This window comes from Pogonomyrmex barbatus, unplaced genomic scaffold (genome assembly GCF_055798465.1).
Source record: "Pogonomyrmex barbatus isolate J1 unplaced genomic scaffold, ASM5579846v1 scaffold1, whole genome shotgun sequence".
Classification (NCBI taxonomy): domain Eukaryota; kingdom Metazoa; phylum Arthropoda; class Insecta; order Hymenoptera; family Formicidae; genus Pogonomyrmex; species Pogonomyrmex barbatus.
In genome coordinates, this window is record NW_028297098.1 from 10,356,521 (window position 1) to 10,379,405 (window position 22,885).

General features: G+C 48.9%; 1 protein-coding gene, 1 long non-coding RNA gene and 1 other non-coding gene across 3 annotated transcripts; 2 read left to right on the top strand and 1 right to left on the bottom strand.

Moving 5' to 3' along the window:
• Nucleotides 1–457: 457 nt before the first annotated feature.
• LOC148938093 (uncharacterized) lies at nucleotides 458–1,693 on the top strand. The gene is made up of 3 exons (XR_016141020.1): nucleotides 458–599; nucleotides 679–900; nucleotides 1,263–1,693. It is a non-coding gene; the product is annotated as an uncharacterized LOC148938093 (long non-coding RNA).
• A 738-nt stretch (nucleotides 1,694–2,431) lies between these two features.
• LOC112552235 (U2 spliceosomal RNA) lies at nucleotides 2,432–2,631 on the bottom strand. Its single transcript, XR_003096514.2, has one exon. It is a non-coding gene; the product is annotated as a U2 spliceosomal RNA (small nuclear RNA).
• Nucleotides 2,632–10,520: 7,889 nt separating this feature from the next.
• Nucleotides 10,521–14,806, top strand: LOC148938094 (uncharacterized). The gene is given in 4 exon segments (XM_089071351.1): nucleotides 10,521–10,987; nucleotides 11,125–11,769; nucleotides 13,272–13,686; nucleotides 13,688–14,806. Coding segments are annotated over 4 exon segments (2,646 nt in total).
• The last annotated feature ends 8,079 nt before the right edge of the window (nucleotides 14,807–22,885 follow it).

Here is a 22,885-nt window from a genome sequence, read left to right on the forward strand (position 1 = left end):
GGCCTCTATATAGCAATAATATATCGTCCCCACGCCGGATTTTTACCGCCCGCACTATGTAACACGAGAACGTGGTTTAAGGCAGGCGGCGCCACGTGCGGCTTAAACTCGCACTGCGTGCTGCCACTCTAGCGAACCGCGCAGTACGTGTCGCAAGAAGTAAATACGCGCGAGTGACAGCGGTGCAGTGCGAGTGCAGTGAAAAGTTGTTAAGTTAATTAATTACGGCCGACCACGGGTATCGTGGATAGTCGGCCGACCGTATATACACGAGGAAGCGACAATTAAATGCCGCACGTGGAGTGTAAGCCCAACACTGACCGTCTCCGTGCGTTGCAGGTTGCACCCTCCGCACGCTGTGTGCACTACCTAGTATAATAATTAATTAATTAACAGGCAGCCGCTCCGTCCAGCTAAGTATTTTATATGTATATTTATATCAATAGTCAGTCTTATATATGCGATCTCACTGTGACACTGCAGGTTATGCGAATTGATTAATATACATGTGCATCTAGCCATTGCACTGTCAGATGGATAAAAAAAAAATAAAATAAAATAAAAATAATTGACAATACGTCAGGTGGATAAAAAAAATGGTAAGTATATAATTATTATGTGTCAGTCTTTATAATAGTCTGTTGTGTTGCGTTATATTAATAAAATTCTCTGTTGCAGATGTCATGCAGATAAAATAATAAATAAATAGATAAAATAAATAAAATAGATAAAATAGATAAAATAGATAAAATAAATAAAATAAATAAATAAATAGATAAATAGATAAATAAATAGACCGGCAACACGATGATGGAGCGATCAGAAGACGGACAATGAGACGAGTAACGAGAATTGATGCCAAGAGATCATATAAATTACTGCATCGATGACAGCTGCGCTGTGTGTATATATGTATATAGAGTGAATGTTATTTATTAGTTTGTTCAGATAAATTGTATATAAATAGATTAAAGCTTTTAAATACTTAGTACATTGATATATAAATATGTAACTTTAGCAAACTCTCGCCACATCCAAGACCACCTTTGACACCTAACCTCTCACTTAATTTGACAGTTCATATCTTTGAGTCTTATATATTCATGTAGTTAACAGTAATTTAAGCTTAATTTTATGCAGTGGCCATTCAGATAAAGACAACAAGTACGGTGATGCCTGCTAATTATGTACTTTATACGTATATTTTAGTGTATATAGTTAGAATTATGTTATATTCTTTCTTGACAATTCTTTCTTGACAGCTGCCACAGTAAGATGCTGGACAACACAATGGACTAGATCTGGAATATAGTGCAATATGGAGCGACTGCAACAGCCTATTCTACGCGCAGAGAGGAATGCAAACGCCTGCAGCACTTATTATATGGGCCCATGCATATGTGGCAGTACTGGTCATCGACTCACTCTACGCAGCCAAAGTGAGGTGCTCACTATATGTGATATGTAATATAAAATGATTTTATGGTTAAACAGCTGACTTATAAACAATTAATTAAAGCAAGTGACATAGGTATTATATAATGAATTTATTAAATTAAATTGGATATGTATAGCTGTCACTGCTGCTGTCTAACCTACATGTATCAGAGACTGTATCACACCGCAAAGTATCTGATAATAAATGAATAGATAGATAAATAAATAAATATCAAATATATAACGGACACATAAATTTATTCGACATTTTCAATAAATTAATACATCACTAGATCAACGGCACATTTGAGCATTCTTTAGAGTAACGTCGGGCATGACTCATCAAGGTGACAGGTACATTCGTTTTTTCTCCTCAAAATCAACGAGTCTTCTGTAATAATGTATAATAGTATAAATTAATTCGATAGTCAGCTACATAAAATATACAATAAATAAATAAGTTAAACAGGAGACAAGTCAGGAATGATAAAATAAAGCTATGTTAACGTAATAAAATTATAGAGATATGAGTCATGCGCGGCACTCAACATACACCTCTCGGCACTTGCAATTATGCGTAAAATTATGGTCAGATGTTATAAGATAGAATAAATAAATAAATAAATTAGCAGTAAAGAACGGTCACTGAAATAAATTAGAAGACAAAAGACATATAAATAGTTGCGTTAATACGTGGTGAGAGCGGCCGGAGAGATATATATACGCGAGATTGAATTTTATGTCGTTTTCAGGTAATAATACGCCGGTGTGACCAGTCATACGATACATTAAGTGAGCCGATGGACCAAGTACTTACCCGATGACGTGGAATAGTCGGGCTTACCCACTGGATGACGCACCGAGGGCCCAGGAGACTCAGAACGCGCGCACTTCACCGAAACACAGACACCTCGCGGATTACCGATTATTGAGACCTGGCCGGTGCTGTGGGGTAATTAAAAGCGATGCAACTAAATAGAATGCGCTTTTCCCCGTGCACTGGGCCGAACTCCACGGTACTGCAATACGGAGCCGACCCGCGGCAAGGTCGGAGCAAGCTCCGTGCACCCGCCAGGTCTCAAAAATTAGTTTAATATTCTGAGTCTCCTATGGAGACTATCAGATATTAAATTCGAATCACCACGTGTTTGCTTTTTCATACAGTTCATCACCGCGTCTATTAACGGAAGTGTTCGCGAGGGCACGAGGCGACTAGGTGTTAATAGCAAGTCCAATATTGATTAATCTATTAATTCATAATTAAAGCAAGAATTCCGATTGTTTCTGGGGGCAAGGTGTTGTGCGTCATCCGCACTTACCATGAAGGAAACATCGGACTTCGAGCACGTGGTAGCTCCTGCATTCCGACGTGACGCCGAACCAATGCGTAATTGGCTCGCAGCCGAATGTGATGTCCTAACCCTAACTTTTTAATGAAATATAATATATACCTAAAGCCTCTGTCGAATGCCTAAGACACGGAAAAATCGCGCGGGGCGCAGTAACGCTATACGACATCTCGAATACGATCTTCATGTGGCCGATTTTCGATTATAACGCAATCATCGGCGAGGAGATAATCTTTGACGGGGAGTATGAGTTCCTGGTGCACGACCTGCCCGCGCAGTCCGCACCAGCCAGCACCATCCAAGAACCCCGCTCCCAGCCGCGAATCTCTCTCCAAGACTATTTGCAGAGAGCTTCCAACGAAAAGTAAGTAGCTAAATTGTTAAACAAATTATTATAAGATATATGTATACGCGTATATTTCTCGCGCTATTTTTCCTGTTGCGTCAGCCGAACGTGTCCGTGCAAGTTCAACGATCGCTTCTACAAAGGGAATGCCTGACCGGAAGGGTTTACGACCGACCCCTTTGTTTTTTTTTGGGCATAGTTTTTGCCTCGTCCGACGACTTCACTCGGGAAATGCACTCTTAAATGCTTGTTTCAAACTTTCTAGCTCCGATAATATTCCGTAATATTATTCAACGACACGCATGGACGCGTTTTATTCGCGGATACTATTAATTAATTAGTGTGATGTGCTTCCCTCGGTCTGATACCACCCGCGGTTCGCGCACGCATCCAGCCGCCGTATTCCAACATCGCGTCGGTTCAGTGCGCTGCATTACTTCTTTCGGTTATCGCCGCGTAAATAATTCAGCTGACGATTATCCTAATAGCGCCGAGTTTCTCTGCTATCGTTGTAGGGAATTAATACCCGAGGGCACCCTCTCTTACCGCTTGGAATTAACTCATTCATTTCAATTCGGATTCACCGGGTCCCAAGATTTCTGCGAGTGTTGTCGTACCCCGCTTTCGTTAATCCGCAAAATCGAGCACTGCGACACGTGTTCCGAGGTCGTTGTTGCCCTAGAAGTATTTGAAGAAGAGGGAGAGGCTATCGAACACGTCCGCGCTCGATATTATCTTGACGATACTAACGCTGCTTCAGACGTCATTATCTCGCGCCGACTCACGAACTTTTCCGTCTCGTTGCTTAATCGTGAGGAATAATAGCCAGGCGCGATCGCGCTAATACTAAGAATTAGATTCCCTGCTGCTCAATCGCACGTTTATTCTAGTGATCAGGGATTCGTACGTTAATACTCCTTAACTCTTCCGAACCGCTGCTGGTGATTTGCCGCTCGATTACTGGCAGCGTCGCCGAGAGGCGAGCGTATTTCCGCCTTTGTCCGGTGCCACGTGGTAATTTGTTTGGCAACACCCCCCGCGACGTGACATATTTTTGGTGACAGCAGTGGGATGCTGTTAATCGGGAGAGTCGAACATTTTGGCATATCTCATCGACCTACACCACTTTTCGCATCGTAACGTTAGTCTCATATGTTACGCGCGCCTGTAAAAGAGAAGGACGGTAATATGAATACGCGTCAAAATCCTAAAAAGCCTCTTACCGAAGAGGAGTTAGAGCGGATTCGCGCCGCGCAGGAGGAACGCGCCGCGTAGTTAGCCGCCGAAACCGATGCGTTAAACAGAGAAAGAGAGAAAACCCGCGTGGAGAATGCCGCGATGCAGCGAGATCGCGCCGACGTCGAGGAGAATCGGGCGGCTATTCGTGAAATGGGCGACATGCTAGCGTCGCTGCGCGCCGAATTACACAATATGCGGCGTGAGATGGACACGCGCCGCGACCCGCCCCTGCGAAGTCCTAGCATCCCACTGGGCCAGCCGTTCGGCGAGACCTGTCCGCTGTTCGGAGACCACAACGACTCAAACATCGAGGCCCTCGCGGTATCCAAAATTACTTATCGAAAGACAACCGAGTATGTGCCAATTTTCGATGGGTACAATATTTCATTGTCGAAGTTTCTCGGAGCGTGTAGGCAAGCTCGCGATATATTGCCCCCGCATTACGAAAAGTCCCTCACGCGACTATTAATGACCAAATTACGAGGGCATGCTCATTTCCGCGGTCGCCGACGAACCTTGCGATATGGTGACTCAACTCTCTGACCTGCTTAATAGTGCCTTCGGTCAAGAGCGTAGCCCAGTATCGGGGAGAACTAACCGCCGTGCACCTTCGACCGAACGAACATATCCTGGACTATATAGACCGCGTCAAAGAGATTAGGTCCGCGATAACGACGGGGAACGACGCGCTCGCGGTATCTTAAACCCTGCCCAAGAAATAGAGATTACAGCGCAGTGTTTCTGTGAGGGGTTATCCACGCCGTATCGTCTGCAGCTGCAGCCGGAGTACTACCACGCGCCCTTCGAAGCATTCGCAGCTGCCAAAATAATCGCGAAGCGCGATGAAATTAAACGGCAACGCTACAGTCTGCCCGCGCGGCTAGGACAACCGCCGCCGCAACGACCGCCCAACACCCCCCGACGCTCACCCGAGCCAAACGCATGGCGCAACTCGCGTTACAGACCGGCGTCACCGCCGGGAAGACGACGCACTCACCCCCGCTTTGATGAATACAGGGGTCGAGAGCGGAACTACTCACTGCGCCCCGAATGCCCCGGAACGCCGCGAAGAAACGCGATCAACATACCATTATGAGAACCGGAACGCGCCCGAGCCGAGAAATGGAGAAGGGCCGCGTGATTTAGCACCGCCGCGGAATGACAAATGGTGCCGATACTGTAAAAACCGCGGCCATGAGATTGAGGAATGCCGAAAACGGCAATATAACAATAGTCGAATCAACGGGCCGGGAAATGGTCGGGATCTGTCTCGCGGGACGGACGCGGTGCGCGCGGATCCTCCGAGAAACCCGCGTCCGGTAAATACGGTGAATACAGCGATCACGTTGGACACGGCTCACGATGAAGCGTCCGAATCGCTATCTTGAATCTATCGGAACCATCTCACGCCCCGTCAGTCCTGCTATCCGCTAGCGGTTTAGTGGGACCGACCAACTTCATGGTCGACACGGGAGCCGCGCCTAACCTCATCAAGAAACGATCTCTATACCCAGATACCCCCATCGCGAGGGACGATACAATCCACCTTACAGGGATCACGAGTGAGCAAATAGAGACCCTAGGGTCTGTAGAAATTCAGTTCAAAGGGCATAAAATAAATCTACACACCGTTTCTGATAACTTCCCCATCGCACAGGAAAGGATCTTAGGATCCGACTTCCTCCGCGATGACGCCACTATCGATTTCGGTCGTGAAACGGTCGAGTGGCGGGAGGGAATTAAACTACCTTTTGCGCATCCAGGGAAGCTTCACGTGCCCGCGCGCTCACGGGCCGCCTTTAACGTGAATGTGTCTAATACCGAGACTGAAGTCGGATACCTCCCGCGACTTAGCGTCGGAGAGGGGATCTTCTTGAGGGAAGCGATTGTTACAAACAGAGAAGGAAAAGCGTACGCGCAAATCGTAAACACAACAGAGTCAGACCGCGAAATTGCTGTCCCCACAGTTCAGTTAGAAGAAATCGAATTAATCGCGTCGAAACCCGCGCAGAAGCGCCGCGCCGTCAACTGCGTCACTACGTCTCGATCAGAAGAAGCACCGCGCGAAATCGATAGGGCTGCCTTGGTCCGCGACTTACTTAAATTAGACCACCTCAGCGCCATAGAGGCGGAGCACGTTAACGCTCTCGTGGAAGATAACGCCGACCTTTTTCAACTCCCCGCAGACCTGCTGGGTCACACCAACGCAACTTCTCACACCATCGCAATGACGGACAACTCCCCGGTGAATGTAAAACAATACAGATTTCCGCCGATGCATAGGGAAGAAATTACCAAACAAATAAATAAACTTTTAGAAGATAATGTTATCGAGCATTCGAATTCGCCGTACAATTCACCCCTGTGGATCGTGCCCAAAAAACCCGACTCTCAGGAAAACCGGCGTTGGCGTATGGTGATAGATTTCCGCGCGCTAAACGAAAAGACAATAGGAGACCCCCTTCCTAATATAGCCGAAATACTTGACCAGTTGGGAAGCGCTAAATACTTTAGTGTCTTCGATCTCGCATCTGGTTTTTAGCAGATACCGATGAGTCGGACGCACCGAAGACGGCTTTTTCCATGCTCTTCGGGTATTATCATTTTAAGCGTATGCCGTTCGGGCTGAAGAATGCCTCGGCGACGTTCCAGTGACTCATGGACCAGGTGCTGACCGGGCTGCAAGGAACGGAAATGTTCGTGTACTTAGACGATATCGTTATATACGCCAGCTCCTTACGAGAACACGAAATCAAATTCAAGCGTTTGGCCGACCGACTGCGAAACGCGAGACTCCGCCTGCAGCCAGACAAATGCGTTCCTCCGGAGGGAAGTCACGTACCTGGGCCACGTAATTAGCGAGGACGGGATAAAATCCGATCCAAAGAAAATACATGCCGTGAAAAACTTCCCGCGTCCGCGCACGGCAAAGAATATTAAACAGTTTTTGGGCCTGGTTATTATCGTAGATTTATTCCAAATTTCTCTGCTAAAAAACTGCTAAGCCTTTAACCGACTTGCTGAAAAAAGAAGTACGTTTTCAATGGGAAGACTCGCAAGAGCGCGCATTCGAAACGCTAAGGGCGGCCTTTTGCTCCGAGCCATTATTGCAATACCCCGATTTTACGAGGCCTTTCGTTGTAACAACGACGTAACAAGACGCTTCGAAACACGCCATCGGCGGTATTTTAAATCAGGGACCATTAGGCAAAGATCTTCCTATAGCCTACGCTTCTCGACTGTTGAGCTCACTCGAGCAAAACTACTCAACAATCGAGAAGGAACTCTTGAGCATTGTTTATTGCGTAAACTATTCCGACTATTTTCGACCGTATCTTTACGGTCGTAAATTCCAACTGGTCACCGACCACAAGCCTCTGACGTGGCTACATTCTGTGACATCAGGAGAGCCAACGGGTAAAATTTTTCCTTTGTGACGTCAGGAGAGCCAACGTAAAAATTTTTCCTTCCCCTTTTATCCCACCTACGCAGAAGCGCCACTATTCTAGCCGCCAAAGTTGGCAATAACCGGCTCCCCTGTCGTCGACATACCACGTGTTGCGCCTTACCGCCAGTAAATATACACTATAACAAATATAAGTATTATAATAATAGGCAATCTCATAGGTTGCAAATTATTAGATAACCAATAGTAGTAAGCATTTTTCCTAGAATAAGTAATAAAAATAAATAATAATAATAAATAAAATGATAAATAACAATAACGAATCATGCTAACAATAAATCTAATTAATTGTAAAACTATTTCTATAATAAGGATCGGGTTGCTGTTGCGCGCATCATCTCCAGTCAGCCGCGCGCTGATTGGCCGACCACCGACCATTATAGATATGTACGTCTAGTCTAACTCTATGGTCTATGACCGCCGTGAGCGCCACGTGCGTTGGCGTACCCACGCCATCCGCCATCTTGCGCCACGTGCTTCGGCGTACCCACGCTACCGCCATGTTGGGCAACAGCGCCGCCGCAGGCACGCGTTACAACGCGCGGCCATACTCGGGCACTCTTGTGCGCGTCGTCGACTAGTGAACATCGCGCGAGCGTCGTCTCGTTCAAGTATAAGCGTGTTTCAATTTCTAGACTTAGTTCAAATTGTTTCAATCTCTAGTTTTAGTTCAAATCCTATTAATAGTTCAAATTCTAGTTTGATATATATAGTGTTAATGTTCCGTGAGTGTAAATTCAGTGAATATCTAAATATAACGATTTCTATTTAACGCCACGTGTCCTTCATTATTTCATTCCTTGTCGCCGAGATTCCGATAAACGGAAGTGTTCGCGAGGCTAAAGAGGCAACGGGCGTTCATCATAACTCAAGTCTTCTTTTACCGAATAATTAACAGCCAAAGCAAGAATTCCGATCGTTTCTGGGGGCAAGGTGTTGTGCGTTATCCGCACTTACCACAAAGGAAACATTGGACTTCGAGCACGCGGTAGCTCATGCATTCCAACGCGACGCCGAACCATAATGCGTAATTGGCTCGCAGCCGAATGCAATATCCTTACCCTAACCTTTTAACTAAATACAATGTACGCCTAGAGCCTCTGCCGAATGCCTAAGGCACGGAAGAATCGCGTGGGTCGTAACAACGCACTTCGGCGACTTGAATACGACCTCCACGTGGCCGCGATTTACGACCATAACGCGATCATCGGCGAAGAAGTGACTTACGACGGCGAGTACGAACTCCTCGTGCACGATCGCCTCTGGAGCGCCTTACCAGCCCCATCCGTGCCCGTAGCAGCTTACCAGGGAAGCAGCTTTCGACCGCGTATCTCCCTCGAGGAGTATCTGCGCAGAGTAAACACCGAAAGGTAAGTGAGAATCTTACATTGAGTTTTATTCCCGATTGCTTTCGCGTTTTCCCATCGGGCATACGTTTACACCAGTGAAATATCGAGTATAAAGAAATTAGATGTAAACGAATATAATTGTACTCGTCGCGCTCAGGATTCTTTCGGGTTGCATCATTCGCTTTGTTCGCGTCGACCGACCGCCGCATAGTTGCATCACTCGACCGGAAGGGTTTTACCGACCCTTTTTTGCCTCCCTTGCCACTTTCCCCTAAGGCATGCCGGGTTTTGAGCCGCTTTATCGCACGGAAATATTCTAGTTTCGAAATACCATTTAACGTTGAATATTCGCCGCGTAATGTTAACACCCGTTATTTGACGTGATGTTCCCGCCTTGTTTTCTCGAGCCAAGAGATTCGCGCACCCACCCAGGCACCGTATACAGGTATCGTAGGAGTACGGTGCGTTGCCTTACCACGTTTGAATATCGACGCGTAGACGACGCTATCGCCGAGTCGTTCCCTAACAGTGCCGAATATCTTTGCTTTCGATGCAAGGAAGAAATACCGGAGGGAACTCTTACGTATCGTCTTGAATTGGCCCACGCGTTCCAGTTTGGGTATACTTCTGCCCGGGATCATTGCGATTGCTGCCGTACCAGTCTTGTAATAGTCCGCGACATTGAGTTTTGCCCTGACTGCACCGAAGTTTTTACCGTGTCTCTAGAAGTGCTCAGGGAATTAGGTAATGCCATAGAGAACATCTGCGGACGATATTACCTCGACGAGGCGAATCCCGCTCTCGACGGCATTTTATCGCGCCGGCTAACCAATTTCTCCGTTGCACTGATCCGCTTACAGTCTAATAATCACCCGACGTCTGGTTAAACGCAAGGTTAGCCGTGTAATCCGCTGAAATTCCTCGAGAGCATTTTCAATAATTTGCCGCTGAGATTATCGGAGAGGTCCCCGCGGTTTTGACGTAACATAATCAGGGTTTCGTACTCCTTAGTTCCTTAACTCCTCCGAACCGCTGCTGGCGATTTGCCGCTCGATCGCTGGCAGCGTCGAGAGGCGAGCGTATTCCCGCCTTTGTCCGGTGCCACGTGGTGATTTGCTTGGCAACCTCGCCACCGCCTGCGACGTAACATATTTCTGGTGACAGCGGTGGGATTCGTTAATCGGAGGAATCGAAAATTTCGACACATCCTACCGACCCGCGTCATATTCGCGCTGTAACTATTTCTTATGCTTCGTACACTGGTAAAGGGCGAGAAAGAAACGGACATGACCACACGCGCTCAGAAGGGAAAGCTCGCGAACGACGACGCAGAGATGACCTCCGTAGACAGGCCGGGTGCCACTAAGTATACCGACAGCGAATTCGATGTCATGCAAGCCAACATGGCCAAGCGCGCCGCACAATTACAAGCCGACGCCGACGCATTACAACGGGAAAGAGAGGAAATTCGGGCGGAGAGCGCCGCGCTACGAAGAGACCGCGCTGAAGCGGAACAGAGTCGAACCGCCGTGCGCGAAATGAATAATATGCTTGCTGCAATGCGCGTTGAATTAAATAACATTCGCCACGAAATCGAAACACGGCGCGACCTACCACCGCGAAGCCCCAGCCTTCCCGCCGTGCAATGGTTCACGGAAACGCCCGCCCTTCTCGGCGAGCTGAATGAGTCGGGCACGGAACTCCCTCCCGCGCCGAAGATAACTTATCGCGAAGCGACCGAGTTCGTTCCAATTTTTGATGGTTATAACATCCCTTTGTCGAAATTCCTCGGAGCGTGCAGGCAAGCGCGCGACATCCTGCCGCCTCATTTCGAGAGACCCCTCACGCGTTTACTGGTAGCGAAATTGCGCGGCCACGCTCAGCCGTCGCCGACGAATCGTGCGACACAGTGACACAACTGTCAGACTTATTAAATAGTGCCTTCGGCTCAATAAAAAGTGTTGCGCAATACCGCGGGGAATTGACCGCTGTGCACCTCAAATCGGGAGAGCATATACTAGATTACATCGACCGCGTCAAGGAGCTCCGAGCCTCCATAAGGGACGGAGAACGCCGGGCCCACGGTACGATAGATTCCGCGACGAGCCAGGAGATAGACGAACTCACCGCTTCATGTTTCTGTGAGGATCTGCCCACCCCACTTCGTTTACAACTCAAACCGGAACATTTTCACCAGCCGTTCGAGGCATTTGCCGCCGCGAAGACCATAGCCAAGTGTGATGAGATAGAACGGCAGCGTTACGAAATGCCGCCCCGTCAAGGGCCGAGTCCAAATAAACAAATCCTTAGCGCAAACCGTCGTTTCCCCGAAACAGATGCGGGCCCTAGTCTGCGCTACAGGCAGCCCGCACCGCCGAAACGACGACGCTCGCCACCGCGACTCGATACATACAGAGACCGCGATCGGAATTATTCACCGCGCTACCCTTCCGAGTGGGCCGAGCGCCGCGGCGAAGTGAGACGAGCCGCGCCGCTTTATGAGAAACGCGAATTACCTACGTCGAGGGGAGGCGACAGAGGGCCGCGCGACTACGGATCGCAGCCTAACGATAAATGGTGCAGGTATTGCAAAAATCGCGGCCATGAAATCGAGGAATGTCGGAAACGACAATATAATAACAGTCGCCTCAACGAACCGGGAAACGGTCGGGATCCGCCCCGTGGGTCGGACGCAGCGCGTGCGGATCCTCCAAGGAGTACGCGTCCGGTGAGCGTCGTGGAGACGACCGAAGAAGCGTCAGGATTGCAGTCTTAAATCCGCAAGAATATTCACACGCCCCCACTATAACATTGTCCGCGCGTGGCTTAATCAAGGAAACTAATTTCATGGTCGACACAGGAGCGGCACCGAATCTAATAAAAGAGCGCTGCTTACATCCCGAGACTCCGGTATTCAGACGCGATACAATATACTTGACTGGGATCACCGAAGGCAGGCTGGAAACTCTCGGGTCGGCTCGTATAGAATTTATGGGCCACAAGATAACCCTACACGTGGTACCTGACCGAAGAATTCCTGCGCGATAATGCCAAAATCGATTTCGGGCGAAAACAGATAGAGTGGCAAGGAATACGCCTGCCCTTCGCCCAACGGAAAACTATCGTAATACCAGGTCGCTGCCGCGCCACATTTTGTATGAACGTCGCGAACCCGGAAATAGCGGTCGGTTATATTCCGCGACTTAGAGTCTGCGATGGGGTATATCTCGGCGAAGCGGTCGTGACTAATCGCAATGGAAAGGCATATTCGCAAATAATCAATTCGACCGAATCCGATAAAGAAATCGCCATTCCTACTATTCAACTCAAGGAGATCGAATCAATCTCACGGGACCTCCCTAGGGAAGAGTCCTCCCTTAATTGCGGGGTTATAGGCCAGAAAGTAGAATTCAGAAAGAATCTCAGCGATTCGAACGCTCCTTCGTTTAGAGCACCTCAGTCGGGTAGAGATGGAGCATGTCGGTAGGCTCATCGGAAAAAACCCAGACCTTTTCCAGCTCCCTTCCGACCACCTCGAGTACACAGACGCTACCGCTCACACGATTACGACGACGGATAACCAACCCGTTAATACAAAACAATATCGATTTCCGCTTATACATAAAGAGGAAATTACTAAGCAAGTAAACGAGCTACTAAAAAACGATGTAATCCGTCCCTCCAGTTCCCCATACAATTCCCCTCTGTGGATTGTTCCTAAGAAACCGGATTCGAAAGGTAATAAACGATGGCGCATGGTCATAGACTACAGAGCGCTCAATGAGAAAATAATAGGCGATGCGTACCCCCTCCCCAACATAACCGAAATCCTAGATCAACTGGGGAGCGCGAAATATTTTAGCGTTTTCGATCTAGCGTCGGGCTTCCATCAAATACCGATGCATAAGTCGTACGCGCCGAATACGGCTTTCTCCACGCCCTTCGGGCATTATGAATTTAAGCGCATGCCGTTCGGGTTAAAAAACGCCCCGGCGACCTTCCAACGATTTATGGATCAGGTGTTGAGCGGCCTCCAAGGAACCGAGGTATTCGTGGTACCTCGACGATATTGTGGTATATGCTAGCTCACTGCGGGAACACGAAATAAAATTTAATAAGCTGGCCGAAAGATTGAGAGGCGCGAAGCTCCGCCTCCAGCCTGACAAGTGCGAATTTCTGCGGAAAGAAGTCACATATCTGGGCCACGTAATCGGAGAAGACGGGGTGAAGCCCGACCCCAAAAAAATTCACGCCGTTGAAAATTTTCCGCGCCCTCATACCGCGAAAAACATTAAACAATTTCTCGGACTCGCGGGTTACTATCGGAGATTTATACCGAACTTCTCGAAAACAGCTAAACCTCTGACGGATTTATTAAAAAAGGAGGTACCGTTCGGATGGGGTGACCCACAAGAAAACGCGTTCGCGCAGCTTAAACACGCCCTATGCACGGAACCCCTTCTCCAATATCCCGACTTTTCTCAACAATTCGTCGTAACTATAGATAGACGCCTCCAAATTCGCGATTGGCGGAATCCTCAGCCAGGGACCGCTTGGCAAGGATCTCCCTATCGCATACGCGTCCCGATTACTAAATCCGCCGGAACAGAACTACTCCACGATCGAAAAAGAACTGCTCGCTATAGTTTATTGCGTAAATTACTTTAGACCGTATTTATACGGAAGAAGATTCCAGCTCGTCACTGACCACAAACCCTTGACGTGGTTGCATTCGGTTAAGGACCCCACGTCACGATTGGTCAGATGGCGATTAAAATTAGCCGAATACGAATATGAAGTTGTGTATCGAGCCGGCAAAACCAATGTAAACGCAGACGCGCTGTCACGAAACCCCGCTCTTCCCGTCCTTCCCCTCGAGAGCGCATTGAATATCGCGAGACGGAACAATAGCGAGCCCGAGGAAGACTCGTCAACCGATGACGATGCCGAAACCTGCCCCCACGTCGTCACTCCCGATGAGGACCTCGATAGTGACACCAGCGAAGAATCTCTATTTAACGCGAATAATGCTCCGTTTCAATTCCATCACGCGAAAGTGAAGGAAATCGGAGATACTGGAGACTTTACGAGTAGAAGTGACAACCTGATGGTATTCGTGAGCGTCCAAGGTGAACCTTACGATTTAGGGGCTCGGATGCTCAGCCAACAGGGACTACTGCCTAAATTGCGGGACGTCATGTTGAGCAGGACAAACGTCACGCAAAGCGGCAAACGGCGAGTTATTGCATTGCCGATTGAAGTAAATGTCTCCGCGATAACCACGCTAGAAAGTATTAGAGAGGCCGTGGTGTCACTATTCGACGTCATAAACGAACTCGACATACGGTCCATATCTATTTGCAAGGAAGATGCGAGTGGAGTACCGTGGAGGAAAATAGAAAAGGTTATTCGCGACGCATTTTGGAACCAAGATATAGAAATATCGATATGCGGTAATAAAATCACTGTTCCACCCCCCGAGGATAGAATCCGCCTGATTGAAGAATATCACGCGTCCGCAATAGGAGGCCATAAAGGCATAAATAAAACATGCGCGCGCCTCAAATCGCGGTACAATTGGCCTAGACTGAAGGAAGAAAGTAACGCGGTTCATAAATAATTGCGAAGGCTGCCAGTTGAAAAAATTGGTTAGAGTAAAGACCCGATAGCCCATGATTCTAACGGATACACCCGACAAAGCGTTTGATAAGATATCTATGGATATCATGGGGCCGCTCCCCACCACTCGCAAGGATCACTCGTACATACTTACTATACAAGATCTCTTGACGAAGTACTCACTAGCTATTCCCCTCAAGGGGATCTCGGCTATCGACGTGGCCGACGCTTTTGTAAACGAATTCATCTGCGTGCATGGTGCCCCGCGAGCGGTACTAACGGACCAAGGGTCTCATTTTCTAAATTCTTTAATGCGTAACATAGCTCGCAAATTCAGAATTAAACAGTGTAAGATCATTGTGTACCACCCTTAGTCCAATGGCTCCGTGGAGCGCTCGCACCATGTACTTTGGGAGTACTTGAAATAATTTGTCAATGACCATCACGATTGGGACGAATACCTAAAATTAGCTAGTTTTTCTTATAACACGAGCGTACATGAGGGAACGAAATTCACCCCTCACGAATTGGTCTACGGGAGCGTCGCGCGTACTCCCGAAAGCGATCCCTTCCCCGAGGACGAGCGCGACGAAAGCTACGCTGGCTACCTACTCGAACTAAATGCGAAAATAAGCGAATCCCAGAGAGCCGCGCGTCGTAATCTGAATGCCGCGAAGGTTAGATCGAAGCGATACTATGATAAAAGGGTTAAGGCATGCAACTTCGAAGTGGGAGACCGGGTGTACATGCTTAAAGAACCTGTGAGAAATAAATTAAGTCCACAATACACCGGTCCCTACAAAATAGCGGAAATGCTAAGTAATAATAATGTTAAGTTAGAGATAAGGCCAGGTAGATTGCGTACTATCCATATGGACAAACTGAAGAAGGCGGGGAATCGGAGCCCCACCACACGCCGTGCCCCACCACAACCAGAGCCGGGGACGAGCGAGCAACCAAGCGGCAGTCGACACACGTTACCCCTTGAAGAAATATGGAGCCACAGCGAATCCTAACGCTTCTACTGTTCCCGACGCTCGGTTTTGGCTTGACGGGCTACGACTGCGGAGGCAGCGGACTCAATATCACAACCTTGTCGCTGCTAGACGTCGGCGCCTGTAATGTCAAGGATATGGAGCCAGCGAGCACGGAGACGTACGTACAACTCATGCAGAGTTCCGATTTCGAGAGCTTGCCAATAATTCAATGCCGAATTGAAATCGACCGGACCATATACTACTGCGGCATGCACTCGCACGTATCAATTGTATCCGACGGTCGAAAGGTGTACATCAAAGAGGTCGGCTGGCAAACCTGCCAGAAAATCCACGAGACTGGAACTTTCGCGCTGGGAACCGCCTTCGTGGATAGATTGATCGTAAACGCCACGAATCATAGGAGCGTCACTATGGCTGGACAAACGCACGCTGATGGCCGCTGTTCCGGAACGCAGTATACGGACGGATTCGGAACATGGGAGAGCGTGGTAGTACAAGCATCCTTAAAGGTGGTATTGAGGACGTTTGAAGCACCATTCAAACGGTCAGCGAACTCATTAAATCTGCCATCTGGAACGCGCTGCCCCGTGCAACTGGGGAGCTGCGCCGATTTCGACGGTACGAAAACCTTCTGGAAAACACCGTCCGATGACAGCTGCCACTTCAACCAGTACGATATACTTTACGAGGGCATGGCCATAAAACTGTCGCCGAGGCCTAAGCAAACAGCCCTAGTGGTATATACAGTGACCACTGGAGATACAACGTTCGCCTTGACAAAAACGACGGAATTCAACCTATGTGGCTACCGACTTTTCCAGACCGAGCACCCAAAGCTTGTTATACTAGAAACACAGCGAGGACGCACGTTCAAATCTAAGTCACAGATTTCAGTTAACAACTTAGATATATTCTCCTAAACGAATTCGAAATTCGTTTACGTGGAGAAACATGTGAAGACGCAACTTACCAGGCTTTACCACGACATTATGGAGCAGAAATGTGCATTAGAGCGTCAGATCCTCCAGAATGCGCTCTCATTGGCAACCATAGCCCCAGATGAAATGGCCTTCCGGATAATGAAAGCCCCTGGATATACAGCAGTCACAGCCGGAGAAGTCCATCCATATTATCCAATGCGTCCCAGTAGAATGCAAGCTGCGACATACCGAAGAGTGTTACAACGAGTTGCCAGTCACCTACCGCAATTCGTCGCACTTCTTATTGCCACGCACCAGAATTTTGACCAGGACAGGAACACATAAAGACTGCAACGAGTTGCTTCCCGGCATGTACAAACTGCACGGCAGCTGGTACCGAGTAGGCATGAAGCCGATCGAGTCGCTTCCTCCGCCGACGATCCAGCCGCTTTCTACCCCCACGTGGAAATACGTCAGTCCGGACGCACTCGCCATCAGCGGGATCTACTCCGCAGACGATCTGAACCGACTGCGAGACCACATAATGTTCCCAGTCGAAAAGTCGTCTATGCTGAATACAATAGCGCGAGGGGCCTTAGGACAGGACGTCCCGAGCGGGAGTATTTCCTTGATGAATCTTCTCGACGAAAAGTCTTTAGAACGGATCGCTGAAAATACAGGGAAACGATTATCACGGCAAGGATTTATCACGTTTGGCTCGGCCAGCGCAGGAGTCTTGGCGTTATTCGTGATAGCCAGACTGATCAAGTTAGTGATCGATACGATCATCCACGGATACGCGCTGCACAGAATATACGATGGAGCCTTCATATATTGGGAGCAGTATGGTCATCAGTCACTAATCTTTTGCTGCACATGGGCAATCCAGCAACAAAACCCGACTCGCCTAGCAGGGAACGCCTCATGCCAATAGCTCAGAGCTCGACAGAAGACACACCGACGGCGCCCGAAATCGCCCCTAGTGCTGAAAAGGGAAAGTTTAGTGAGCATGTGCGGTCATACAGTGAACTCCAAAAATACTTACGCGAGGACGAGTGTAGAGACAAATAAGTGCGATAACTAATTACAAGCGCTAGCATATAAGACGAATAAACATAAGTAAAATAATTGTAGCTCAAACCTTCTGCAACCTCTTAGAGCAGGGGAAACGCAGGGCACCTGGCCCTACATTTCTTCTTAGGGGGGGAGGTGTGACGTCAGGAGAGCCAACGTAAAAATTTTTCCTTCCCCTTTTATTCCACCTGCGCAGAAGCGCCACTATTCTAGCCGCCAAAGTTGGCAATAACCGGCTCTCCTGCCGACATACCATACTGACCACGTGTTGCGCCTTACCGCCAGTAAATATACACTATAACGAATATAAGTATTATAATAATAGGCAATCTCATAGGTTGCAAATTATTAGATAACCAATAGTAGTAAGCATTTTTCCTAGAATAAGTAATAAAAGTAAATAATAATAATAAATAAAATGATAAATAACAATAACGAATCATGCTAACAATAAATCTAATTAATTGTAAAACTATTTCTATAATAAGGCTCGGGTTGCTGTTGCGCGCATCATCTCCAGTCAGCCGCGTGCTGATTGGCCGACCACCGACCATTATAGATATGTACATCTAGTCTAACTCTATGGTCTATGACCGCCGTGAGCGCCACGTGCGTTGGCGTACCCACGCCATCCGCCATCTTGCGCCACGTGCTTCGACGTACCCACGCTACCGCCATGTTGGGCAACAGCGCCGCCGCAGGCACGCGTTACAACGCGCGGCCATACTCGGGCACTCTTGTGCGCGTCGTCGACTAGTGAACATCGCGCGAGCGTCGTCTCGTTCAAGTATAAGTATGTTTCAATTTCTAGACTTAGTTCAAATTGTTTCAATCTCTAGTTTTAGTTCAAATCCTATTAATAGTTCAAATTCTAGTTTGATATATATAGTGTTAATATTCCGTGAGTGTAAATTCAGTGAATATCTAAATATAACGATTTCTATTTAACGCCACGTGTCCTTCATTATTTCATTCCTTGTCGCCGAGATTCCGATAAACGGAAGTGTTCGCGAGGCTAAAGAGGCAACGGGCGTTCATCATAACTCAAGTCTTCTTTTACCGAATAATTAACAGCCAAAGCAAGAATTCCGATCGTTTCTGGGGGCAAGGTGTTGTGCGTTATCTGCACTTACCACAAAGGAAACATTGGACTTCGAGCACGCGGTAGCTCATGCATTCCAACGCGACGCCGAACCATAATGCGTAATTGGCTCGCAGCCGAATGCAATATCCTTACCCTAACCTTTTAACTAAATACAATATACGCCTAGAGCCTCTGCCGAATGCCTAAGGCACGGAAGAATCGCGTGGGTCGTAACAACGCACTTCGGCGACTTGAATACGACCTCCACGTGGCCGCGATTTACGACCATAACGCGATCATCGGCGAAGAAGTGACTTACGACGACGAGTACGAACTCCTCGTGCACGATCGCCTCTGGAGCGCCTTACCAGCCCCATCCGTGCCCGTAGCAGCTTACCAGGGAAGCAGCTTTCGACCGCGTATCTCCCTCGAGGAGTATCTGCGCAGAGTAAACACCGAAAGGTAAGTGAGAATCTTACATTGAGTTTTATTCCCGATTGCTTTCGCGTTTTCGGGCATACGTTTACACCAGTGAAATATCGAGTATAAAGAAATTAGATGTAAACGAATATAATTGTACTCGTCGCGCTCAGGATTCTTTCGGGTTGCATCATTCGCTTTGTTCGCGTCGACCGACCGCCGCATAGTTGCATCACTCGACCGGAAGGGTTTTATCGACCCTTTTTTGCCTCCCTTGCCACTTTCCCCTAAGGCATGCCGGGTTTTGAGCCGCTTTATCGCACGGAAATATTCTAGTTTCGAAATACCATTTAACGTTGAATATTCGCCGCGTAATGTTAACACCCGTTATTTGACGTAATGTTCCCGCCTTGTTTTCTCGAGCCACGAGACTCACGCACTCACCCAGGCGCCGTATACAAATATCGTATGAGTACGGTGCGTTGCCTTATCACATTTGGATATCGACGCGTAGACGACGCTATCGCCAAATCGTTCCCTAACAGTACCGAATATCTTTGCTTTCGATGCAAGGAAGAAATACCAGAAGGGACTCTTACGTATCGTCTGGAACTGGCCCATGCGTTCCAGTTTGGGTACACTTCCGCCCGGGATCATTGTGATAGCTGCCGTACCAGTCTTGTAATAGTCCGCGACATCGAGCTTTGCCTTGACTGCACCGAGGTTTTTATCGTATCTCTGGAAGTGCTCAGAGAATTAGGTAACACCATAGAAAACATCTCCGGACGATATTACCTTGACGAGACGAATCCCACTCCCAACGGCATTTTATCGCGCCGACTAACCAATTTCTCCGTTTCACTGATCCGCTCACGGTCAAATAATCACTCGACGTCTGGCTAATCGCAAGGTCAGCCGTGTAATTTGCTGAAATCCCTCGAGAGCGTTTTCAATAATTTGCCGCTGAGATTATCAGAGGGGTCCCCGCGGTCTTGACGTGACATATTTGGTGACAGCGGTGGGATATCGTTAATCGGGAGAGTCGAACATATCGGCAAATCTCTCCGACCCACCCAGCGTTCGTACCGTGATTATCGCACCTTATGCTTCGCACCCCGGTAAAATCTAAAGAGAGCGATATGAATACTCGGAATAACCCCAAGAAACCTTTGACCGAGCAGGAGCTCGATAGGATTCGCGCCGCGCAAAAGGAGCGTGCCGCGCAATTGCAGGCCGACGCCGATGCGTTAGAAAAGGAAAGAGAGAGAGTCCGCGCAGAGAATGAAGCGGTAAACCGGGAAAAGGATAGAATTAGGCTGGGACACGACGCGGTAAACCGGGAGAAGGAGCGAGTTCGGGCAGAAAACGCCGCTTTGCAGCGGGACCGCGCCGATGCCGAGGAAGGCTGAGCCGCGTTACGCGAGATGAGCGATATGATGGCGTCGTTGCGCGCCGAATTAAATAGCATGCGACGCGAAATGGACATACGCGACCCTCCATTGCGAAGCCCCAACCTACCGCCAGGCCAGCCGTTCGGTGAGACGCCACCGCTATTCGGGGATCACAACGAGTCGGGTGCCGAACCGCCCGCCGTTCCGAAGATTACTTACCGGGAAGCCACCGAGTACGTCCCGCACTTCGACGGTTATAATATACCGCTGTCCAAGTTCCTCGGGGCCTGTAGGCAAGCTCGCGATATCCTTCCCCCGCATTACGAAAGACCCCTCACGCGTCTACTTATAACCAAACTACGGGGTCACGCGCATTCCGCGGTAGCCGACGAACCCTGCGAGTCAGTTACACAACTCTCGGATCTGCTCAACAGTGCCTTCGGTTCCGTCAAGAGCGTAGCGCAATATCGAGGAGAACTGACCGCCGTACACCTCCGTCCCAACAAGCATATCCTAGATTACATAGACCGCGTTAAAGAACTTCAATCTGCAATACGCGACGGGGAACGACGCGCTCGCGGGACCCTGAATCCTGCGGTGACCAGTGAAATTGACGAGCTTACTGCTCACTGTTTCTGCGAGGGCCTCCCCACCCCCGCTACAGCTGCGGCCGGAGCATTATCGCGAGCCTTTCGAAGCTTTCGCAGCTGCAAAAATGATCGCGAAGCGCGATGAGCTCGAACGCCAGCGTTACGGGCTCCCCGCGCGACTCGGACAACCGCCAAGACAAACGACCGATGCACGCCGCCGATCACCGGAGCCGGACGTGGGACGCAACATGCGTTACAGATCAACGCCCCCTACTGAGAGGCGACAGTCCCCCCGCGATATAGCGATTACAGGAACCGCGAACGAAATTATCAGCCACACCGCTTCTCCGAGCACCGCACCGAGATGCGACCAGCGCCGCGATACGATAACAGAAACCCATCCGGGCCGCGGAATGGAGACCGTGTCACGCATAACTTCGAAACGCCGCGAAACGACAAGTGATGTAAGTACTGTAAGAATCGCGGGCATGATATCGAAGAGTGCCGCAAACGACAGTATAATAACAGTAAATTTAACGGGCCGGGAAACGGTCAGGATCCGCCTCGCGGGATGGACGCGCCGCGTGCGGATCCCCTGAGAAATGCGCGTCCGGTGAACACGGTAGAAACGGTTCGCGAGGAAGCACAAACACCCGAGTCGCAATCCTAAATCTACCTGGGCCGTCTCACGCCCCCTCCATTCTGCTATCCATTAGCGGTTTAGCAGAACCAACCGACTTTATGGTCGACACCGGGGCCGCACTTAACCTTATAAAGAAAAAACACGTGCACCCGAGCACGCCCATCGTCAAAAATGATACGATCTATCTCACAGGGATAACGACCGGCAGAATCGAGACCTTAGGGTCGATGACCGTCCAGTTCCGGGGTCACGAGATAAACTTGCACACCGTTCCTGACAGCTTCCCGATCGCGCAGGGAGGAATCCGACTTCCTCCGCGATGACGCCACTATCGACTTCGCTCGCGAAATAGTCGTATGGCGGGGGATCAAGCTACCCTTCAAGCATTCAAAGAAAATTCTAATTTCCGCACGATCGCGGACAACGTTTTACGTTAACGTCGCTAACTCTGAAATCGAGACCGGTTACCTCCCTCGACTTAGCGTCGCGGAAGGAGTCTACTTAGGAGAAGCTATCGTGACTAATAGAGAGGGAAGAGCATATGTACAAATCGTGAATACTACAGAATCGGATCAAGAGATTGCCGTCCCGACGATTCCCTTAGGGGAAATCGCTTTAATCGCGCCGAGGCCGCCACGGGCAAGTCGCGCCGTTAATTTCGTCGCCGCATCGAGACCGGAGGAAGCATCGCGTGAGCGCGATAGAACCACTCTTATCAGGGATCTGCTTAGGCTAGATCATCTTAGCGACATAGAGGCGGAACATGTTAATGCCCTTGTGAGAGACATGCCGACCTCTTTCAACTCCCCACTGATCCGTTAGGCTCCACAAATGCCACTTCGCATGTTATAGCGACCACCGACAACGTTCCTGTGAACGTAAAACAATATCGATTCCCGCCGATGCACAGGGAGGAAATCACCAAGCAGGTCGATAAATTGCTAAAAGATGATATCATCG